General features: G+C 39.9%; 3 protein-coding genes across 9 annotated transcripts in view; 1 reads left to right on the plus strand and 2 right to left on the minus strand.

Annotated features, from left to right (window-relative positions):
* Window positions 1-5276, minus strand: part of LOC117300725 (uncharacterized protein C8orf34 homolog) — a 28262-nt gene extending 22986 nt beyond the window's left edge. For all 6 annotated transcript variants that reach the window (XM_033784503.1, XM_033784499.1, XM_033784502.1 and 3 more), the window contains exons 1-3: window positions 5115-5276; window positions 2755-2847; window positions 1057-1123 (exon numbers count right to left, since the gene is read on the minus strand). In XM_033784503.1, the coding sequence (XP_033640394.1) occupies window positions 1057-1123; window positions 2755-2847; window positions 5115-5177 (223 nt within the window). In that variant the 5' untranslated portion in view covers window positions 5178-5276. The remainder of the gene's footprint in view (window positions 1-1056; window positions 1124-2754; window positions 2848-5114) is intronic.
* An 87-nt stretch (window positions 5277-5363) lies between these two features.
* On the plus strand, window positions 5364-15846 carry LOC117300727 (adenosine deaminase-like). 2 transcript variants are annotated; one of them, XM_033784504.1, is made up of 9 exons: window positions 5364-5434; window positions 6338-6399; window positions 7977-8099; window positions 8696-8952; window positions 9635-9750; window positions 11075-11218; window positions 11771-11868; window positions 13398-13527; window positions 14584-15846. In XM_033784504.1, exons 1-9 carry the CDS (start codon window positions 5429-5431, stop codon window positions 14692-14694), a joined length of 1047 nt encoding a protein of 348 aa, XP_033640395.1. In that variant the 5' UTR covers window positions 5364-5428; the 3' UTR covers window positions 14695-15846. The 2 variants fall into 2 exon arrangements, with proteins under 2 accessions (XP_033640395.1, XP_033640397.1); XM_033784506.1 differs by lacking the exons at window positions 5364-5434; window positions 6338-6399 and adding an exon at window positions 7834-7852.
* Window positions 15847-17636: 1790 nt separating this feature from the next.
* The window catches only part of LOC117301045, a 69710-nt gene continuing 64038 nt past the window's right edge, over window positions 17637-23308 (minus strand). The window contains exons 59-63 of the mRNA XM_033784929.1: window positions 23187-23237; window positions 22712-22744; window positions 21310-21351; window positions 20513-20575; window positions 17637-19280 (exon numbers count right to left, since the gene is read on the minus strand). Coding sequence (XP_033640820.1) covers window positions 19227-19280; window positions 20513-20575; window positions 21310-21351; window positions 22712-22744; window positions 23187-23237 — 243 coding nt within the window. The 3' untranslated portion in view covers window positions 17637-19226. The remainder of the gene's footprint in view (window positions 19281-20512; window positions 20576-21309; window positions 21352-22711; window positions 22745-23186; window positions 23238-23308) is intronic.

Genomic DNA, 23308 nt, shown 5'->3' on the forward strand with positions numbered 1-23308 from the left:
AGGTCCGTCTTGCCGAGCAATTTTTTCCCAGCATGCCTTAAACTCGCTTATAATATAACCCCTGGAATTGGTTCATTCAAAATGTGCTGGAATCTTTTAATAAATTCCTGTGGCCGATCCATTCTATGCGCACTCAAAAGAGGCGCAAAACAGGCACCAAGTCATGGTCCCCTTTCATTCTTCTTTGATCTTGCGTTAAGTCTAACTGTATGTAGTGACTCTCCGAAAATGTGAACTTAATCACTGTACTAGCCAAGAATCCAATGGGGAAAAGACAAGGAAGGAAGTTTAAGTTATAGATGTGGGAGTAGAAAACCCAGAGAATTATTCCAGGAAAACCCCCGCAGTCAGGTAGGGACTGAAACCCCAATCCACATAGTGCCCCTGGCGATTTCGAACAGGGGTCCCAGAGGTGGAAGGGGAGTGATCGACTGAGCTTGTTGCGCTACAAACTTGGTATCGGTTTCAAGGGAAAACCCACACAGTCAGGTAGGTACCTAAACCCCAATGCACGGCATGCCCCCTGGCGTGATTCGAACCAGGGTCCTAGAGGTGGAAGGTGAGGAAAGATACCACCACGCCAACAGTACCACCCATTTCAAAAATTCCCTTGGACAACTTACAGGTAACCTGGCAAAGCTAGCTAAGAAGAAGCATGGATGTCTAGGTACGTCCCTTTCACACTGGAAAAACTTACAAACTTGGACCACAGCTTTGGAGACACTATGGGTGTCTAGGTATGACTGTTTTCCACACTAGACCAAATCCTTGTGAAAACCCAAAATACTCCTTTACCATGCTGCCTCCATCTTGGTCATGTTCCTCGCATCGAATAACAGCAATGAATGCTAACAATCATTTTGAAAATAGGAACCAGACTAATTTTTGTTCTTCCAGCCTCGGTTTGGCAACATTGATATCAATGGGAGAAATTCAAAACGGCTGCACCGTGATGAAGGTCTATACTCTGACTACACTAGCGATTTGATGACTTTGTTCGACGACTTTGATGGATTTAGGTATAAAACGTTTGAGCTAGTCTTAGAGGCAACTTACATGCTGCTGCCCAGCCTCCTGGAGTTCTCTTCACGGCCGGCATTGTTGAGGAGGGTTTCGGCTCTGACTGCAAAACAAATCAAGACAGTTGTACATGGTTATTAAAAAAAACACAATATAAAACTGTCGGTTAAAGGCAGTGGGCACTATTGGTAATTACTCAAAATAACTGTTAGCATATAAACTTACTTGGTAACAAGCAATGGAGAGCTGTTGATAGTATAAAACATTGTGAAAAACAGCTCCCTCTGAAGTAACATAGTTTACAAGAAAGTTTGTAATTTTCCACAAATTTAATTTTGAGACTTCAGAATTAGATTTTGAAGTCCCGAGTTCAAAATCGTGTGACAAGGGTATGACAAGGGTGTTCTTTCTTTCATTATTATCTCGCAATTCGACCACCATTTGAGCTCAAATTTGCACAGGTTTGTTATTTTATGCATATTGAGATACACCAAGCGAGAAGACTGGTCTTTGACAAGTGTCCAGTGCCTTTCATCCATTACAGCATTTGTTCATCAGAAATTCTGCATTTTACAAATAAACAAATAGGTCTTGCTAACCAAACAAAACAAAAAATCTTGCTGATTTGTGTTTCCTCGAGTACATCCTAAAGTTACAAATAAACAAATAATAAATCTTCCTTACCAAAACAAAAAAAATGCTTGCTGCTTTGTGTTGCCTTGGTACATCCTAAAGTCACTAAGTATTTCTTGGGCAATACATGTAGGCCTTAATGCCCTCTTGTGATGACACGTATTTTTCATTGAACAAACAACGTGCCATCTGGACCTTTTGGGACAGACATTTGAAGGGTCCTCGAATCGGGGATGACATGCCAGGCTTCAAATTAACCCACAGCTCCCACATCAACTGCTGTAATGCCCTTTGCAATGTTCCAATACAAATTTACATTTTCCTCATAGAAGTGACGGGTCCTCATAGATGTGACCCTATTTTTCATTGAATAAACAACTTGCCATCTGGACCTTTTGGAACAGAGATTTGACCAGTCCTTGAATGAACTATGACATGCCAGGCCTCGAATTAACCCACGGCACCCACATCAATTGCTGTATTAAAAAAATGCCCTTTGCTTTCCACATAGCCCCTTACAAGAGGAAAATTGCTGTGCCCCTTCAAGAACAAAACTCAAGGCCTGATGACATGAACATCTTTGATGCGTATTCAAAATATACAGCTTGTTAAATAAATTTTAATATTAAAGCTAATAATGCCTTCTGAAATAATGTCATAGTGACTGTGCATTTTACTACCCCACACATCGCCGTTACTTTATTTCCATAGCTGCAATCAAAATAAGCCATATAAAAGAGGAAGAATAAAGTACATCGATGTATGGGTAAAAACCAAAATTAATATTCTTTATCCCCGATGCAAATTTAACATCTATTATATCGTTGCGGTACCCGCTGCCAACACATAGGATTCGAACTGCCTCTAGCTACCTCGCAATCTCGGTAGTCTAGTTGGTAAGACACTGCTCTAGAGTTGCAAGGTTCGTGGGTTTGAATCCCACCTGAGTAATATGCCTGTGACTCGGGGAAGTACTAAGTATACAGTGCAAACACACATCGGTGTATGGGCAAAAACTGAAATTATTATTCGTTATCCCCGATACAAATTTAGATATCTATTATAAAGAATAAATTACAGATGATTTATTGGCAGTCATACCGGCTTGCTCTTCTCTTCAAAGCGTTGCAGAATCTTTATTATGTACGGAATGGGCTCATTTGGTAAATGCTTCATCACTCTCGCCATCAGATCCTGCACAAAAGTATAACAAACAAATATTCAGTTTAACACTCACTGATATAGGTAGTAATGCGATCAAATGAGTCGTTTGCCGACACAGGTCATTTTAAATGTTGACACATTTGAAAAGAACATTGAATACTTTCGTTTTCGGGTGTTGTTTTAACTCTGCAAGGCTATTTCTGCGATGGTGGCACTTTGTGTGATGTCTGATGAAAAACTGCTTTGCTAAAGAGTATTAGACTTACTGACTATGGAAATATGATGGCAAAGTCAAAAAGTTTGTCATCATAAAAATGCGCAATCTGTATCATGGTGCAGACGATGTTAAACCAAGTAAAAAGACGCCCACTACTAGTACTACAGCTGTGCGGAGAGCCAGCGCAGAGAGTAAAGTGACAATAATGAGTAAGCAACCACTAGTAGTACGTAGCAGCAGACCTGTGGTGTGGGCCCAATTTCATGGCTCTGCTTACCACCAAATTCTGCACTCACGATTCCCTGCTTACCGTACGTGCAAGCACAGAATTTCTGCACTAGACTTGTATTGTAAAGTAGAATAGAATGCCTACTAACATGGCCCCTTAAAGGAACACGTTGCCTTGGATCGGGCGAGTTGGTCTATAAAATGGTTTTGTAACCTTTTCTATAAAAACATATATGATTGGAACGATGTTTTAAAAGTAGAATACAATGATCCACACAAATTTGCCTCGAAATTGCGTGGTTTTCCTTTTACTGTGCGAACTAACACGGTTGGCCATTTATGGGAGTCAAACATTTGACTTCCATAATTATAAATGGCCAACCGTGTTAGTCGACGAGGTGAAAGGAAAACCGTGCAATTTCGAGGCATGTTTGTGTGGATCATTGTATTCTACTTTTGCAACATCTTTCTACCCATGTATGTTTATTTTATAACAAACGCTTTTCAAAGACCAACTCAACCGTTCCAAGCCAACGTGTTCCTTTAACGCACGCACAGAAGCCAAAATTCACCACTATAACCCGTGAAATACACTGACTTGTCGTATGCAGAACTATGATCGGAAATTGGGCCCAGCAGATCGTTTTTGTTTTGTTTTTCTTCTTGAAAATTGAGTTGAGCCTTGGTTGAGCTGACTTGATGAGGAGGCACTTTGTTTGTAATTTGTGAGGCTTAGTGTATTCTTATTTTAAATTTTTAGTTTAGTCAGTTAGGTTAGTTGTAACACTAACACTAACGGTAACAGTGGATTGAAAATTCAATAACAACCCCTGCATATATCTACCCGCCCGCGGTCCTACTAAAAACCGACAACAAGCCGACAACAAGTCCAGAGCGCCGACAACACGCCGCCAACAAGTTTTTAATACCTCAAAAATGGCTAATAAACCATAGATATATTAGAACTATATGTGTTCTGTAACATAAACAGACATTTAATTTAATGGAAAAACTTCACGAAAAGTGTGTATTTTTTAACCAAATACAAACTTCACTTGCACGGAAAGCGGTCGGACGCCATCTTGGCTTAAAAACCGTGTTTGGACCAGACCATTATGATACGGGTAGATTTAGAACTTGTCAACAACAGAGGGCGGGCTTCATGTGAAGACCTTCACTGCAGTTTGCACAGTGCATGACGCCCGCCCTCTACTAGTACTACTGCTAAATCTGACTTACCCGCATCATAATGGACTGGTCCAAACACGATTTTAAGCCAAGATGGCGTCGTCCAACTGTTTTCCGTGAAAGTTAAGTTTTTTTTCTCTGGTTAAAAACTCACACTTTTCATGAAGTTTTTCCATTAAATATAATAAATAAATGTATGTTTATATTACACTTACAAGTTACACTACAGAACACACATACATAGTTCTAATATATCTATATGGTTAATTTGCCATTTTTGAGGTATTTAAAACTTATTGGCGGCGAGTTGTCGGCGCTCTGGACTTGTTGTCGGCGTTGTCGGCGAGTTGTCGGCTTTTAAGTTTTAGTAGGACCGCAGAACACACATACATAGTTCTAATAATAATATATCTATGGTTAATTTGCCATTTTTGAGGTATTTAAAACTTATTGGCGGCGTGTTGGCGGCGCTCTGGACTTGTTGTCGGCGTTGTCGGCTTGTTGTCGGCTTTTAGTAGGACCCTCTGCCCCTGCTGATACGTTCGAATAGCTTTTTTTAACGGTTTTTTTTCTCCCGAATTAGATGCAATTCGTGGTCTTAAACTTTTAAGAATAATATGGATGATTGATGCCCCTTTCTCTATATGTCATACTTCCCGATTACCTCAAATAGTGCACTTATCCGATGCTTCTCTAGGTATGTCTGCACTCTCTGCTGGCTCGCCATTTTTATGACAGGAAACCTTTCCTTTTTGACCGACGAAAATAGTCCAGTTTGAGGTTTATTTTCAGCAGTCGATCCACTTAGGAACCAAATACTTCATAACCAAACCAACGGAGGGCGCTAATCATTTTGAGTGTCAGGTTTTTTGTCAAGGAAAATATGCCTCTAGAGGGCGGTAGACATTGTAAACACTTTCGTAACTTTTGTTTTGGTACTTTTTGTAAAGGAAAGTCAGGGGCGGAGTTTTTTGTACAATGAAGGTAAGGTAATTTTCAAGGTTCTTTGCTACTTTTTTTCAACACAGTTTGAGTTCATGTAATTTTTTTGACTTACAAAGTTCGAATTAGCTGATGGTTATTCTTTCCTTGCTCTATACTTTTCATCAATTCAATGCGCCTCAATTTCAATTTAATCAAGTCAAGACTGTAGGCGTGTAGAGTTACTGTAGTTATAAAAAAAGTTAAAAATTATATAGGTCTATGGCCCTAGATTATAAATAGGCTTTAGTCAGGGCCCAATTTCATGGCCCTGCTTGCTTACCGTAGTTGCGATTGGCAGCCGTCAGGAGGATGGTTACGTTAGGATAACTTTCCGTATGGAGCCACCACTCTTTCACTCATTTTTACAAAAAGGGATATCTCATTGAGGTAAATTAGATACTATATTATTTTATATCGAATGAAAAAGTGGTGTCGCCATACGGAAACTTTTCCTTACGTTATCGCAACTATGCTTACCGCTGAATTTTGTGCTTACATTCACAAATTCCCTGATTACGACAGTTATGTGCAAGCGCCAAATTTCTGCGCTAGCCTTGTATTGTATTTTGTTATTTAATTGTAAGCAAAGTTACAATGCCTAGATAGAAAAAAAAATAGAATGTGGAGTGAGCACGGGTAGAAGCCAAAATTTGCCGCTAACCCAAGAAATATACGCTTGCCGTAAGCACAGAATTCCCTGCTTCAAGCAGAGCCATGAAATTGGGCCCTGGTTTGATACCTCTGGATTCTTCGAAGTTCGAGTGGGTAGGCTTGGGATTACTCCTAGGTAGATTAGAACTATGTTCATGGGATTATGAACATGCTAGAACTTCTTTTAAAAAGTAGGCTATATACGAAATTTTTGTCTTCTATTATTCATGCAATTTTACTAATTACCCACAGGTTGAGCTTCATATTCACCTAGAAGGTGCTGTCAGACCCTCAACAGTATGGGATCTTGCCAAGTAAGTTGTGATCATTTTCTTGCTGAAATCTTGCCGGAAATCTTGGGTCGGTAGAAAGCCAAGGCTTTTTGACTTACGTCACATCAAAGACTAAATTTAAACACAAGGGCATTTCAACAGAATTGTTAGCATAAAAACTTACTTGGTAACGAGCAATGGAGAGTTGTTGCTTGTGTAGAAAACATTGTGGGAAACGGCTCCCTCTGAAGAAACATAGTTTTTGAGACAGGTAATTTTCTCACTCCATCAGGCCTGAAGCCTTTCTTTACACATCTGAAAGCACACAAATTTGTGCAACAAGGGTGTTTTTTCTTCCATTATTTTTTCGCAACTTTGACGACCAATTGAGTTGAAATTTTCACAGATGTGTTTATTTTATGCATACAGTATTTTGAAATACACCAAGTAAGAAGACTGGTCTTTATTATTATTATTATTATTATTTATTCGGCCAGTGTCAAAAACAAATACATACAAGTAAAACAAAGGATAATAAGATTTCAAAAAAGGTAACTTAAATACAGGGTAACTAGAGGAGCGGGATTAGACAAAAGGGTACAGGACAGGTACGGGATGTGGAGGAAGGAAGAGGAAGGGACAACAATCCATTCTAAGACGGCCAGGATAAACAACGACCAAAGGTGTCCAGTGCCTTTAAGGTCTTCATGAAACTGGGGCTTGGTACACCTTCTTGGAGGAGTACCAGGGTGATGATGACACAACTTGAGGTTCTTATTTTGTATCATTAGTGATCAAAACTCAACTGTTTTGTTTATTAGCGTGTACAAAATTCGGCTGCTAGACTCGACACCAGAACTTGTACTCGGGATTCCATCACACCCATTCTTAAGGATTTACTTTGGCTAGAATAGATTTTAAATTTTTGCTCTCACTTATCAGTGTATCCTAGTTATCTTCAAAGTTAAAGGCAGTGGACAATATTGATAATTACTCAAAGAAATTATTAGCATACAACCTTTCTTGGTAACAAGTTGGGAGTCTGTTGATAGTACAGTAGGCCTATAAAACATTGTGAGAAACGGCTCCCTCTGAAGTAATGTAATTTTCGAGAAAGAAGTAATTTTCCACGAATTTGATTTCAAGACCTCAGATTAAGGATGTGAGGTCTCAAAATCTAGCATCTGAAAGCACACAACTTTGTGTGACAAGGGTGTTTTTTCTTTCATTATTATCTCGCAACTTCGACAACCGATTGAGCTCAAACTTTCAAAGGTTTGTTATTTTATGCATCTGTTGTGAAGACTGGTCTTTGAAAATTACCAATAGTGTCCAGCGTCTTTAACTTCAGGAGTTTCAAACAGCTAGAAATCTGTGATCATCACTATAATTCCCTTCTGATTCCCGTTCTTTCCAATATGCAGCAGTCCAGTTATGAAACAGTCTTCCAGAGGTTGTTAAACAGGCTGAAACATCAGAACAATTGAAAACCCAGGTGAAAACATATCTGTACCCAGTCAGTTTTCCTTTGTACAACCGTTGATTTTCCCTTTACCAGGGACCTCACGGTGATATTTTATGCACCGTATAAAAACTGTTTGTTATTGTACATTTTTTAGGAAGAGTGGTGTGGATGTACCTGGGAACAACGCAGAGGAGTTGGCTCACTTCATCCGGAGCTTCAAGATGGGAAGCCTCTCAAACTTTCTACAGACATTCAATATATTTCTGCCTGTTTTAGTGTAAGTCTTTTTATGGAAGCAGTTAAAGGGTATTGGGGTACTTTTTGTATGAACCCAAAACACGAATCTCCACAGATTTTCATTAAACTTACACGGTTTAAGATAATTTGTATAAAGCTTCCCTTGAAATTGCTTGCTGAGCTACTGTTATTTTGGATGAATGAGTGACACAATTTCTCAAAAATAATTTTTGTCTCAGTCATGTCAGTGATACGAAAAATATTTAAGCATGTACAACGGATTTACTCGACTCCTGAAAATATTGCTTTGTGATTTTCACATGTTTTCCAGTCGTTAGTTCGAGTCCACTCTAGTCAATTTTGTCTTAGCGCAGAGAAAGATGCTATTAAAAAGTAGTTAACTTGAGTGTACAAGCATGTGTACATCTCTTTTGTGGGAGTGTTGGCTCTGAAAAGAGCCGGTGTGGTCTCGACATTTCAAAAAGTGTCCAGACCACACCAACTCTTTTCAGAGCCAACACTCTCACATGGTTGTACCTGCAAGTTTACTATTAATTTATAGTTTCTTCCTATTTATCCACACCATGCGAAGCTGCAAAAAATACTGAAGAAGTGTTGTTTCCTATTTTTTCCTAGCGCTGAGAAAGATGCTATTAAACGTGTCGTCTACGAGCTCTGTGAAGACAAAGCCAAAGAAGGGGTGATATACTTTGAGCTACGCTTGAGCCCCCACCTTCTAGCCAACTGCGGGATCGCTTGGCTGAGTTTCAAAGTGGAGAAGAAGCTGCCGCTACGGACGGTGATGCAGAGCGTGATTGAAGGAATCGAGGCGGGCCAACGAGACTTCAACATTAAGACGCGTCTGATCCTCACCATGACAAAACATGAACCTGGTAAATTATCTTAAAGGCGATGTAATTTTTATTTTATTTTGGGGATTAAACAAAGAATTGACTAGAGTGGAATTTGATCCAACGACCTCCGGATTATCGGCCGGGGCTCTATGTTGGCGGTGTCCCTTTTTTTTAATTGCTAGAACCGTTCGTTGTTTTAATCCCTTGATCTAAAGCATGCTGTATTTCTTATCATGTAAGGTTTTATTGCCATTGGTTAACAGGGTCATTACCAAACGTATGCAGCCACTTTAAGCGGCACAGTGTTCACATGTTCCAGTCGAGACACTTTTGTCCTTAAGCAAGACACTTTTTTAACCATTGCTTCGGATGGGATGAAAAGCTGTTGGTCCTGTGTGTTGTTTAACACGCACGTAAAAAGACCCCAGTGCACTTAACAAAAAGAGTAAGGGTTCGCCCCAGTCTGCCTGTGTTCCTGGTTTGATTGGCAGCATATTGCGCCACAGCAAGGAGCAGGTCTCATAATTCAAACGTAGTCCCACATACCTTGCAGGAAAATACTGTATGTTAAAGCGCCTTGAGCATCACTGAGTGACTGATACGAAAGCTATATAAGAACCCACTGCTTTTTAAAATTATTATTTAAGGGTCAATAGAAATTAGTGAAAGTTTTGGGGTCGTAGTCTTAAAGTTCATACTTCTGTTGTCTTTTCTTCCACAGGATGGGCTGCAGAATGTCTTGAAATGGCCAAGGAGTTCAGCGGCTCTGTCGTTGGCATAGATATAGGAGGAGAGGAAAATCTACCACTGGATCCAGAAATAATCAGAGTTTATCAGGTAAATACCTTTTCAAAATTGTTTATTTTTTTATATAAGTTTTTTTTATCAGGACTGGTGCAAATGTTTGAATGTTTAAAATAACGAAACTGTGAAAATGTAGGGTTAATCTGTTGTGTAAGTCGGGGAGAAAATAATAAATAAAAAAAAAATACACAGTGGATGCGTTTGATTAGCTTCCCTTTGTTGACCCAGCGGTGCTCATTCAGCCGAGCTTATTGAACAATCACTCACCCTCTCTCTCTCTCTCGTGGTGGCATCATGCACCTCGGGTCAACCCCAAGTGACCCATTCCACAAGCAGGGCACTTGGGGATGTCCCAAGCTAATCGAACGCACCCATTGTTTTAGTTGGAACAAATGAAATCAGCTGTTGCATTTTTAGGTTCTCATATGCACAGTTTCCTTGAGTATGATATAAAGTAATGGTTCACAGAAGAAAAAAAAAAGGTTTTCATATGAACTTCATTATCAGCCATTTATTTGTGCAACGTTTGCCCAGGTAGAACGCACCCCTGATAGACATACATGTATACCTTTTTATCCCCTCACTAAGAAGCTAAACAATGTGGTCTTCATCTTACTGTACACGCTGGTGAAGCCGGTGTGGCGGTTTCAACTTTCCGCCGTGTTCAGTTTTCCGAATGACCAAATACGGTAACATTACGTCATGCGATGCCTGCGCACAGCAAGCAAAAGTAGTCAATTTTTAGTGCTGTATTGAGTCATCCGTGTTACTCTCCGGTAGCTGTCATGGCGGCGTCCACGAGTACAACGAGCGGCGAACGCGTGGATCGTATGAGAGAATTTTGGTGTGGCACAAGCAGTGTGACCTGCTTAAAGTTGTACGCATCAATACGTGTAAAGATGGGGCAAGAGAATGTGACTAAACAGAAAAGAATCGTAATAATAAACAATTTGGGGTCACCGAGAGAACTACAGTACTCGCCAGGGTACTCGCGGCGGTATTCTGGCTACGTCACCCGGAAAACTAAACACACCGGAAAGCTTAAACCGTTCGAACAACGTGGTGAAATGTCCGGCTACGTCACCCGGAAAACTGAACACGGCGGAAGACTGAAACCGCCACACCGGGCCTGTTAGTCATGTCAAGGAGGCCATTGAAGTGCTCCCTAACCCTAAACCCTAAACCTATTAAAGATTCACCATTTTTCTACTCACTAGGAAGCTAAACAATGTGGTATTCATCTTACTGTACACGCTGGTGAAGCCGGGCCTGCTCGTCATGTCAAGGAGGCCATAGAAGTGCTCCAGCTAACCTAACCCTAAACCTGTTAAAGATTCGCCATTTTTCTACTCACTAGGAAGCTAAACAGTGTGGTCTTCATCGTACTGTACACGCTGGTGAAGCTGGGCCTGCTCGTCATGTCAAGGAGGCCATTGAAGTGCTCCATGCAGAGAGAATAGGGCACGGATATCACTGTCTGGATGATGAGAATGTTTATCAGGTAAAGTTTGTCAATAAGGCAATAAAAGAGTGGCGAGGAGTTTGTTAAAAAGTTTAGAGAAGCTCGTTGCCTCGGATCGGTCGAGTTGGTCTTTGAAAAGCGTTTGTTATAAAATGCATATGATTGGAAAGATACTTTAAAAGTAGAATATAATGATCCACACAAGTATCACTCGAAATTGCACGGTTTTCCTTTTACCTCAAGGAAAAACACGGTCGGCCATTTATAGGAGTAAAATTTTTGACTCCCATAAATGGCCGATCTTGTTAGTTCGCAAAGTAAAAGGAAAACCACGCAATTTCGTGGCCAAATGTGTGTGGATCATTGTATTCTATTTTTGAAATATCTTTCCAACCATATGCATTTCATAACAAACGGTTACCAATGCTTTTCAAAGACCAACTCGTCCGATCCAAGGCAATGCGGTCCTTTAACAATTCTAGCCAATCTGTCACAATTTGTTTCTTTCAATTTGCCCTTTTTTCTTAAAAAAGCATAAAAACCTTCACAAAAATAAATCTGTAAATATATTATTATCGTTGTTGTATTTAGATGGTGAAAGACAAGAATATTCACATAGAGGCTTGCCCAACATCCAGTATTTTTACGGGAGCATGTGATCCAGATTTCACCAAGCATCCTTGTGTCAGGTAAGGGTTGGGTCAACATTTTTAAAATTTCTACAAAGCCTACGGAGGCTCATAACCTTTCCACCCTCCACCACCCCTAATACCAGGGCCCAATTTCATCAAGCTGCTAAGCACATTTTCAGGATAAGCAAACAACAGCTGAAAGCCAGTAACAAGGAATATGCAACAGGTTGAAATTTGGTTGGTACATGTAATCCTGTTTTTACCAAGGAAGAAATTTCATGCTTAGCAAATTTTTGTGCTTAGCAGCTCTATGCAATTGGGCCCAGGCATCAGGGCCCAATTTCATGCCTCTGTTTACCGCGGAATTTAGTGCTTACGGCGCCCTGTAAAGCATAATAAGTCTATGGGCCATAAGCGAAGAAAGAGACAGGCATGAATTCGGCCTTGATGTCATCACTGATTTCCAGCTCATGTCCTGACAAACGGATACAAAATAATACGTACATGTAGTTTCAACATAATGCTTTGTCTACTGGGTGTCTCAAAGCGTTTTTGTTACTATTTTTTCACGAGGGCTTTTGAAGCTTAATTAGCACCTGATAAGGGTTTACAAGCTGCTGTGCAACACTCAGCAGTCACTGCCAGGAACACTGGACAATCCCCTTTCTCCTACCGTTTAGTGAACTGGGTTCTTTTACATGTATTAAAAAAAAAAAAGGACCAATGGCTACATACATGTCCCTTCCAAAGGATGAATAATAGATGTTAAATTTGCATCGGGATAAAATAATAATAATAATAATAATTGTGGCTTCTTATATAGCGCACACGTCCGTCACTCAGTGACGCTCCTGGCGCTGTAACATACAGTATTTCCTGCCAGATGTGGGACTTAGTTTTGAATTTTGAGACCTAATTCTGATAGCACCATGTAATGTTTTACCAGGTAATGTTTTACAAGGTGCTGTGGCGCAATTTTGCTGCCGATCGGACCAATAACACCAGGGCGAACCCCTTCTCTTTTCAATAAGTGCACTGGGTTATTTTACATGCGTTACATAACACATGGGACCAACGGCTTAACGTCCCATCCGAAGGACGAAGCAATGGTGAAGTGTCTTGCTTAAGGACACAAGTGTCACGGCTGGGGATTCGAACCCACACTCTGCTGATCAGAAACACCAGAAAGAATATTATTTTACGCTTACACAGATGTGTGTAGGCACTGTATACTTCCCAGACTTCTGTGAAAAATATCACAGACATATTACTTGGTTGGGATTTGAAACCAACAACCTTCGCCAATCTAGAGCAGATGTTTTACCAACTAGACCACCGAGATTGCTAGCTAGAGGCAGTTCAAATCCAATATTTTTGCAGCGGGTACCGCACCGATTTAACCAAGTATTATTAGTTAAATGCCTTGTTATCTACAGGAATGAATGTTTTCAAATGGTTAATGCAAATATTTATGCAATTGTGAAGTTACCAACTACATCTCCAGCCGAACTGTTCAGGAAACAATGGTTGCCTAAAACAACATTGTTATAATTGTTACTTTTTTTATTGTACATTTATTTTGCTAGATTCTTGAAAGACAATGTAAACTTTTCTCTAAACACCGACGATCCGCTGATATTTGGAAACACCATGAACGAGGAGTTCAAGATTGCAAAAGAATATTTTGCCATGAGTGATCAGCAGGCAGCACAAGTGGTGAGAAGAATTGTCTTCATTGTAGATGAGGTTAAAGACCTCTTGAAGATAGAGCTGCTTAGAATGTTAGAGTGCTGTGGGTACTTATTGACCAGGGCCCAATATTATGTCTCTGCTTACCGCCAAATCCTGCGCTTATGATCACAATTCCCTGCTTATACGTGCAAGCGCCGAATATCTGCGCTAGCCTTGTTAGTGTAGAATGCCTATAATAACGCAGAGTTACGCACCCGCAGAAGCCAAAATTTGCCACTAACCCGTGAATACGCTTGCCGTAAGCACAGAATTCCCTGCTTCCGTAAGCGCCGATTCTGTGCTAACGGTAATCAGAGCCATGAAATCGGGCCCAGAACATAATGTCCACAGGTTTACATTCAACGATAGTAGATAGTAGAAAGCTTCCCTTAAAATGTTACTTGCTGAGGTGCTGTAGTTTTTGAAAAAAGAGTAAAACAGTGTCAGAAAAATAATTTTCTGATACTTGTTTAAGTCAGTTTTTATGCTAATATTTGTTTTGATTCATTACCAAAAGTGTCCAGCCATGTAGGACAAGTCCCAACCGGGTTACCCTGCACTGTAGCATGCAGACCTTAAGATTAATCCTATGTTAGGACGAGTTACTCATCCAAACTCGAGATAAGACGAGTCCTAACTCTCTGTGAAACCGGCTGCTGAGTCTTTAAGTAGGATTTGAAACTTTGCTTGTTGGAAGTATAACTAAAACGAGAGGTTTGCGGTAACAGTGTGTGAATATCTCTTTTGAGTACGGAAGTGTTGGTTCTGAAAAGATCTGGTGGTTAACAAATCAATGTTTTGATCAGTATATTCCATACGGAATGTGCATCTTGGAACAGCCAGCCGAAACGAATTTGATTCAAGCATGATGTTCGAAACTCTTCACAGATTAAGGAAAAGATAGTGAAATACGTATTTTCATGAAAAAACCCACAGCACTAAGCCCTAGTTTATGCCAAAGAAATGTTCAAAAACTTGTTATTCCACATTTGTCCACAACTTTATCCTTACGATTTTGTTTTTGTCATTTTGACCATACAGACTTTGAACGCTGCCAGATCATCTTTTCTACCAGATGGAGAGAAGGAAGAACTCATCAAACAAATAGAATCAGCATATAAAGATTGTGCAGGGCTTAACCTCACAGTTTAATCAGACTCTCTTTGGGGGTTTTACAATTGACCCTTCCCATGTGTGCTAATTACATTCACGCATGCGTACAGACCCTATTGGTTGGCAAACGCCATAGAGATGTGCACTAAGCAGACTCACAAACGCCATGTCCAAAACAGCCCGCTGTTCCCTCATTTTGCCAACCAAAATGTTAGTGTGCACATGCCATTTCTGCAATTAACATATTTCATGGGAAGGGTCTATTTAAATCCGCCCCGGAAAGTTATCTTAATTAACATTTATATATACAGACAACATATCAGAGCCAACTCGATTTATTGCTACAGCTTAAAAGCTGGATTTATTCATATTCAAAATGGTGAAAAATGTTCTCCTTTAGTAGATTTAGCACATGTTGTAGGCAAGGAGACGGATAGGGAAAACTGGCCAAACAGACAAACTTCAACAATACATTACGACATAAATTTTGAGGAGTAACATTGTTCCTCAAAAAATGAAAGATCACGTCCAACCAAAACACAAATGAACACCACAATGTGGCCAAAACAAACCGCACCATGCCCTTCCAACTTTCAAATATGGACTAATTTTTCCACACTCTCATAAAACACTGTGTACCACTTAAGCAATAGCCTACAAGGCGCACACCGGGTCACACTGGGTCCAAAGAGTACACCGGGCCCATGGGCCACACTTGGGACGTTTAAGGGACCCAAAGGTCACTTGGACACACCGGGACACAAAGGTCCCACCGACAGAACGGGACCAAAGTGGAAGCCTGAGGGGATAAAGACTAGCCCCAATGGAACACGTAGGGCGCTACAAAATAAATAAAGTACCCTAGTGTTTTACAAGTCAGAAAAGTAATAGTGTAATTTAATATTGACAAACACAAATCTCTAGTTCAGTAATTGGTGGAAATTGTTGTCAGGTTTGTTACTGGTGCTTGTGTTGAAACAAAATGTAGGGAGTTTGTAGTTCTGTTTTGCAAAACCATCTAAAAGTCAGCGTCAATGTGCCGTCTACCTTCGGCAGCATGAAACTTTTTATAAATATGATGAAGATCAAAAATTTATGGATATAAATACTTTTATATAAAAAGAATGAATGATTAAAAAATATCAAAGAATAGTATAAATAAACTGCTTATTTAATAAGCACTTATATTTATTGTTTTGTTTACTTGATGGTCAAAGGTTGTAAACTGGAGGGGCGTGATCATTGGCTACACAAACATAGTGTTCCCCAAGGATCCGTCATTGGGTCACATGTCTACACCTATACTACTCCCACTTCATTGGTCAAACCATTATGCTAATGATGTTCACCTATTCATAACTTTCGACCCAACCAAGCCGGGAGATGCAGCCTGTGCCTTGTTCAGACTATCCCAATGCGTAAAAGAGCTTCAATCCTGGATGGTCGCTATTAAAGCCAATATACACTTTCGGTAAACGGTATTGTCCGACTATCCCAATGCGTAAAAGAGCTTCAATCCTGGATGGTCGCTATTAAAGCCAACATACACTTTCGGTAAACGGTATTGTCCAAGTCCCACACTTAGTGTATCACAACTAATAAAATAACAAACCTGTGAAAATTTAGGCTCAGTCGTTCATCGGAGTCGGGAGAAAATAGTGGGAAAACCCACTCTTGTTTCCGCGCGTTTCGCCGTGTCATCATGACATGTGTTTAAAATAAATCCGTAATTCTCGCTAACGAGAATTTATATTGTTTTCTCAAAAAGTAAAGCATTTCATGGAACAATATTTCAAGAGAAGTCTTTCACCCATACCTTCTGTAAACCCTGTAAATAATTTGTAAATCTGTGAACATTTTTTTTTTTTCTGCACCGAAAGTGTATAATGGCTTTAAACTCTAGATGAACCCAGATAAGACAACAGTTAAAAGAGCCTTTGGTTTTAGACAAAAACATAGAAACCAAACTACATGTCTTGGCGATGAAGTAATGAAGATCTTTTCTGCACGACTTAAAACATAAAACAAGAAAAGTCATGTTTGAAAACACAAAATGCCCTGCAAGCCAGTCCGTGTCTTGACATTCGACACATGTAGAACAGTGGGGGATTTTTTTTCACAAAATACAGTTTGTGCAAGCGCTGCGGATACTCTGTCATGTAGGTGGGAAAGACCAATGGGTGAAAACACTCGTACACACTACACGCCCCCCCCCCCCAAAAAAAAAAAAATTCTACTTTTTCTGCTTTACATTTTGAAAGGAGATCTAATCATTGTCGAAGAGGGTAGGGTAGAAGGCTGGGAAAGATAAGTGATGGGGAAGGATAGGTGAGGAGGGGTGAGGGAAGGCAGAGGGGACAGTATGGTGGGAAGGCAACATTTATTTTGTTTTAGCCGTAATAACCTTGACATTTGGCCTAAGATGCAAAAGTAACGGGCTTCTTGGGGGATCCCAAGACCAGTCCACCAAACCATGTTTGGAGTTGATATGACAATTAGTACTTCTCGAGACAAAATTTCTTTTGTTTTAGCCATAATGACCATTGTTTTTGCCTATATAGTCCATCACTGTCAGACCTCTGGGGTGGAGGGGGGAATCCCAAATGTGTTTGCCTGGCAAATGTGTTTGCCTGACAAAGTTGTTTGCCCACAGTCCAAAAAGGACAGACCACTGGGGGTGGGAAGGATCCCAGGACCAATCCACATGAAAAGTTTTGCGTCCTTCCGAGTACTTAATTTGTACGCACGCACACAAATCATAACAGCATGCACACACCTACGCATACACGCGGAAGGACATGTCAGGAACAGTATGCACCTTGAGTGGCTTCGCCTCTGCACGGCATAAAAATACAGCTGGGGAAGGATCACAAATTGAAGTAAATGTTGGCCAACAATTTTTATTTATTTACCAACTATATTAAGTATACAAAACTATTACTGAAGACAGAGTCAGCAAAGAAACAAACAAAACAATAGTGTTCTTCTTATTAACTTTATTTAATTTGTTTGTCCCATCTGAAAAATGAAATAATTTAGAGATGATTATTTGGTGTTAATTGTATACATATGGGTGGGTTATCATTTAAAAAGACTAGTCAACAGTACAGTCGCGATAAAAAACATTTAACAGGTTTTTTTTTCTTTGCAGTAGTTGTCCATTCTATACAAAATAAAATAACTTAAAAAACGCAATTGGCTCAAAATAAGACAATCAAAATCGACGAGATCCTCACTTATCTGCATTATGTCCAATTACATTAGAACCAATGGACAAATAATTGTAGCAAAAGGGGCCATACACAATTATCAACATTTTCACAAAAGTACACAAAGAAAAAAGTTGATGTTGTTTTCCCACTATTGTACATGTAGATAGAGATACTTGGTTGTGAATTACATGCAAACCATGTTTATTACGATCACAGATTACAAAAGAAAAATATAAAGAATACAGATCATGTATACAAGACGTAGTTTATCCGACCATTGAAAGGGAAAACAAAGCGTATTATCTAACGGTGCAAAAAAAGTTCGACATAGTTGTTTAAAGGAAAACAAAAGCGTACGGCAGGCATTACCCCCTCTCTCCAAGTGTATGGTTTGTACGCTTGTGAAAATGTTGATAATTGTGATTGGACCCTAAGTCACGTCTAATCTTCATTTCAAAGCCAATTTTCATTTTAACAGAAATCTTTTGTCAGATGAGACATTAAAAAGGAGACATTACACACACGGCAGACAGAAGTTTGACTCATTTGGTTCTATCTTTTTTTTACGGTGAACTTTCAGTTACGCTTGCTCAACCAAGAACCAGTTCCCATCAAAACTACACTTGATTACAATAAAATAAAATAAAATTAGATTAAAATAATCACAAAAGTTACGCAACCTCTGGGTACATAAAAAAATAACATAAAACAACAATTCTAAAAATTTTAATTGTTGGACAATATCTACAGCTGAACTACCATAAATAGAACATTGATTAGTAAAAAACTTGTATAAAAAATTACACCTTTAAAACACCTTCAGAAGATTAAAAAAATATATATTCCTGAATAGATTTAAGAAAAAAGAAATAACTGAAATTAAAGATGATTTCAGTTGGTTAGTACTTATAATGCGCCAAATTTTTGACCGCATGAGGGCGCTCTCAGTGGTATTCTTATCACTTCCGGGGGTAAACGCGTTTAGTCCTGCACAGTTTTAATAGGCGTTCTGTCACGTTTGTTGCGCTGTAGTTTGAAGTTGCTTTAGAGGTGGGTTGTATCGGCTCCTTCAAATGTCTTATTGTTCTTGATGGATTAGATGTCTGTGTTGTTAATGTGTTCCGGTCTTTCATATCTGTTTTGGGTACGAATGAATATACCCCCGAACGCCCTCACGCGGTCAAAAATATGGCCCATTGGTTTGCCTCTACAATGGTTCATGCAGACCTTGTGTAATCTTTAGTACGGTAAGATTTCTAATTTGGTGGAAGTTGTTATTTTAGTCTGGTCTTTGTGTTGAAACAAAATGTAGGGAGTTGTGAGGTAATTGTTTTTAATAGTGGCGTTTGGCAAAACCATCTAGAAGTAGTCGGCGTCAATGTGTCGCCTACCCTGGGTAGCATGAAACTGCTCCTAAAATAAGATGGAGACAACAAAAAATGAATGAGAATCAATTAATAAATATATAAAAACTGAAACAAATATATAGGAATAAAATATGCACTTTGAACTATTTTGTTTGATTATTGGATGGTTCCAAAAGTTGTCCGTAACATTTGTAGGATTGATAAAATACATGTTCACAAATTTGAAAATTCTTGTTTTGATAATAGTAACAATAATTTGGGAGGCTTATCATCCACAGTTTTTCAGCTGAGAAGCTGAGTATGCGGCTACAGCGTGTTCAAACAGAAGGCATGCAAGGGCACCAAAGGCAGCCAGCCACAACAACCCATGTTTGTTTGTTTGTTGGTTTGTTTCCGTTTGTACAACAGCAAAAGTACAGGAATATTGGTTACATGTGAACGAACACACAGCGCAGCCAGCAATTGAAGGAAGAAAAATCTGCAGAGCTCAGGGCCCAATTTCATAGAGCTGCTAAGCACAAAAATTTGATTAGCATGAAATTTCTGTGTCGATAAAAACAGGATTACCAACCAACCGTCCACGTGATTTTCAGGATAAGCGAACAACAGCTGAATACAAGTTACAAGCAATATACAACAAATGGAAATCTGGTTGGTAATCTTGTTTTTGTCAAGGAAGAAATTTCATGCTTAGCAAATTTTTGTGCGTAGCAGCGCTATGAAATTGGGCCCTGTGTCTGAGGCGGGATTCGAGGCAGGTCCACAGAGGTGAAAGACAGGGGGAAAAAAAAACCACTTGGCCACAGGCCCTGGAATTTCATCTTTTTAAAAGAGCAAGGTCAATTTTACTTTGCAAGAATCACTTCATCAAAATCTTAGCGTCTAGGGGAAACTTATGACGGGGCACCAAGGCCAAAACCAGGGCAACAGAGGCAATGGCCTCCATGAAATTCCAACCCTGCATAAAATATTCATCATGGCCACTAATGCTGGAGGCATGCCACCTATTATCTTGGTGCCCGTAAGAGTGTAACTAGGTTTAGGGGTTAAGGAAAGAAACCATATTCTACATGTCCCGGTATCACTTTTAAAGGAACATTTCTGGGTAAGTCCTTCTCTGCTGTAAAAAAATACTATTCCAGAAATGCTACCCTTGCTTTAATACGAGTGATTTGTTAAATTCTTCTACGCCTTGAACACCCAGCAGGGTGGATACGTGCGCATTACAAGTCTCATTATTATTGTTACGAGATGCAAAATAAAAAATGTCTGACTTACAGAGGCTTCTTGTCCTGTTGCAATGTAAGGGCGCATAAATGTTGCCATTGGGTAGTCACGAGGCTAAAGAGAGAGGAATACAAAAAAAGGCAAAAATTAAGTCTGTGAATCACAAGGAATACACTGAGGAAATAGTCGCAAGAGTACTTTGGTGCCGGACTTTAAACGGCTTGCGGAAGATGACGTGTGAAGTCGTGAACATAAATCTGTCTGGACTGGCTTACAGTGGACTGCTTTATAGCGCCCTGGGCGAAAACTTTGGAACACCCTGTATTTTATAGCCGACTTGAAATATGCATTATAACATTCCAGACAAAGAAGTACAGTAGGTACTGGAATTGTTTGCTCTTAATGTCCCTTTCAAGTAAGGTTGTTGCATAATCGCCGAGTCCAGACCTTTTGCCCCCTCCTTAAACAAATATGGAATACAAGAATGGACAGTTTACCACCACTGTGTTTCATCGTAATTGGCTAAATGGGAGGTAAATACGAGCATTCCAAGATTCCAGCATGATTTGCTGTATATGGGCCTTGGCTAAGGACCAAGGCTTTTTTGTTCTACTTCATGTACTTGCAAGTCACATTCCCCCTGCAGCATCCCACACCCACCCCAACGCCCCCACCCCTCAATCTGCCAACACATGTACACCACAGTATGAAGATTTAAATCCGATTGTTTTTCAACTCCCAAGCCAGTATTAGATTCAATAATTAATGCCACAAGCACGCTGAAAAGAAACAAAGAAATGTACCATATGGCGAAAAAAGCCAATGATGATAACAGTTTTAAGACTTACCACATCGTCTGTGTAGCCCAAAGTTTGCTCCTGAAGGCCATGCTGATGAAAAAAAAAAAAGTTTGAATAACAATTAACATTTAAAGAAGCAAACCGGGGCCGATGAAAAATCTAAACATTAGGGAAGATCACAAGCCCATTTTAAACGAGGACCCTCCCAAACCACATCAAGAACTGTGCCCCACACTGGGACAATGGACCGTTCCGGCTTTCCACTAAGCTCCGCCCACCGCGCACGTGAGCAAGACACGTGTACAAGCACTCCCAATGACATTCTGCACGATTCTGCCGCGCGTGCCAAATATACGCGCACGCATGACCGAGTTTGTCCGACCACAATCATTGCTGTGATTGGTCAAAATGGGTGAACGCGCACAGTTTGATTGACAGGCCGGATCGGTCCATATACCTTAGTACTGATGAGGATATCACAGTTTGTTTACCCCATTGCAGATAAGAATAGAAAACTGTTGTGTGCCTGTAAAACTAGTGAAATAACAGTACCCAGTAACATCAATAGACCGATCCATTAAGCTCCGCCCCATAGCGTATTGACCAATCACAACCCATTGCGCAACCGAAGGTCCGACAAATAAAGTCTGACAGGCATGTGCCTATGCTTGGCGCGCGTGGCAGAGTTGTGCAGAATGGCATTGGAGAGGCTCGCGATTTCTTGCTCACACTTACGCCGTAGGCGGAGCCTAATGGATCGGTCTATTATGCAAGGATGTACATGTAGGTATCTTCAAATATGGGAGCCTCCCAACTTTTTACGAAAAGCAATAGGAGACTTTCCAACGCTAGGTGGCAGCAGACATACCGGGTAAATTTCCATTGTTTACGTAGTTCTGAACATGCGCATAATTCTGAGAACAATGGATTTACCCGGTAAGTCTGCTGCCCTCTATCGTCCCAGAAAGTCTCCCATTCTGGTCAAGTGCCCTGCTCAGGGGCACAAATGTCATGACAGGGAATCAAACCCACACACTGCTGCTGACAACATCACAGCTTGGGTTCCATATTAAACTAGACCACTCGGTAAACTAGACCAATGCAGTATACAAATATTATCTGCCAAAAGCCATGGAGATCCGCGTAATCGGTGAAGTGCCCTGCCCTTGATTTCACAAAACACTTTCTAACTTAGGATTAATCTTAGCCCTTAGGATGAGTTAAGTTCTGTATCCGAATCCGAAGACGAATTGAACCCACCCAAAGTGAGGAAGAGGAGAGTTTAATCCCAGCGTTTCATGAAATCAGCTGCAGGGGTCTATTGAAACCCAACTTTATAAGACGTGCCTACACACAGAAGCACATAGAGACGTAATGCAGAAAAACTGTTTTTGATTTTAAAATTCCAATAATTAAGTAAATTCCAATAAATAAGTTAAATTATTCTTACATGAAGATGTGGGACGTGAGCCGACTCATCATTCTGTAATCAAAGAAGAAATTAAATAAAAGTAGTTATTTAATACTGAGACAGATTTACAAAGCAAATGGTTTAAACATCGATGGTTTTGGGGTTCATTTGCACCCTCCAACATGTAGCTTTCAAGAAATGCATCCAACCATCTTGCGAATGATTAAAGCAATTTCATTTTAGTGAGACCTTAAAGAATGGATGGCATTAATTTCCATTGCCACAATCAAAATAATAATAATAATAATAATACTAATAATGACTGGTAACGCGCACATATCCACCCTGCTGTGTGTTCAAGGCGCAGAAAAACAAAACAAAACAAAAACTTAAGAAAACAGACACCACAAAATCAGTCCTTGAAAACCTGCGACATTCAAGATAACATTTTGAAAAGAGAATTTAATTTTGTGGTCTAAAGACAAGATCTAAGATTTGAAATGTACTGTCTTACCTGAATGTCAAAGACGTGGTTAACAAACGAAACATCGGCCAAGTCATCGTCCTAGAAAAAAAACCAATTCAACGAGTTAGCGACGGCCGAAAGAGCAAACTCCAAGAAGTCTTTTTAATATT

The sequence above is a fragment of the Asterias rubens genome, chromosome 16 (genome assembly GCF_902459465.1).
Source record: "Asterias rubens chromosome 16, eAstRub1.3, whole genome shotgun sequence".
Lineage (NCBI taxonomy): Eukaryota > Metazoa > Echinodermata > Asteroidea > Forcipulatida > Asteriidae > Asterias > Asterias rubens.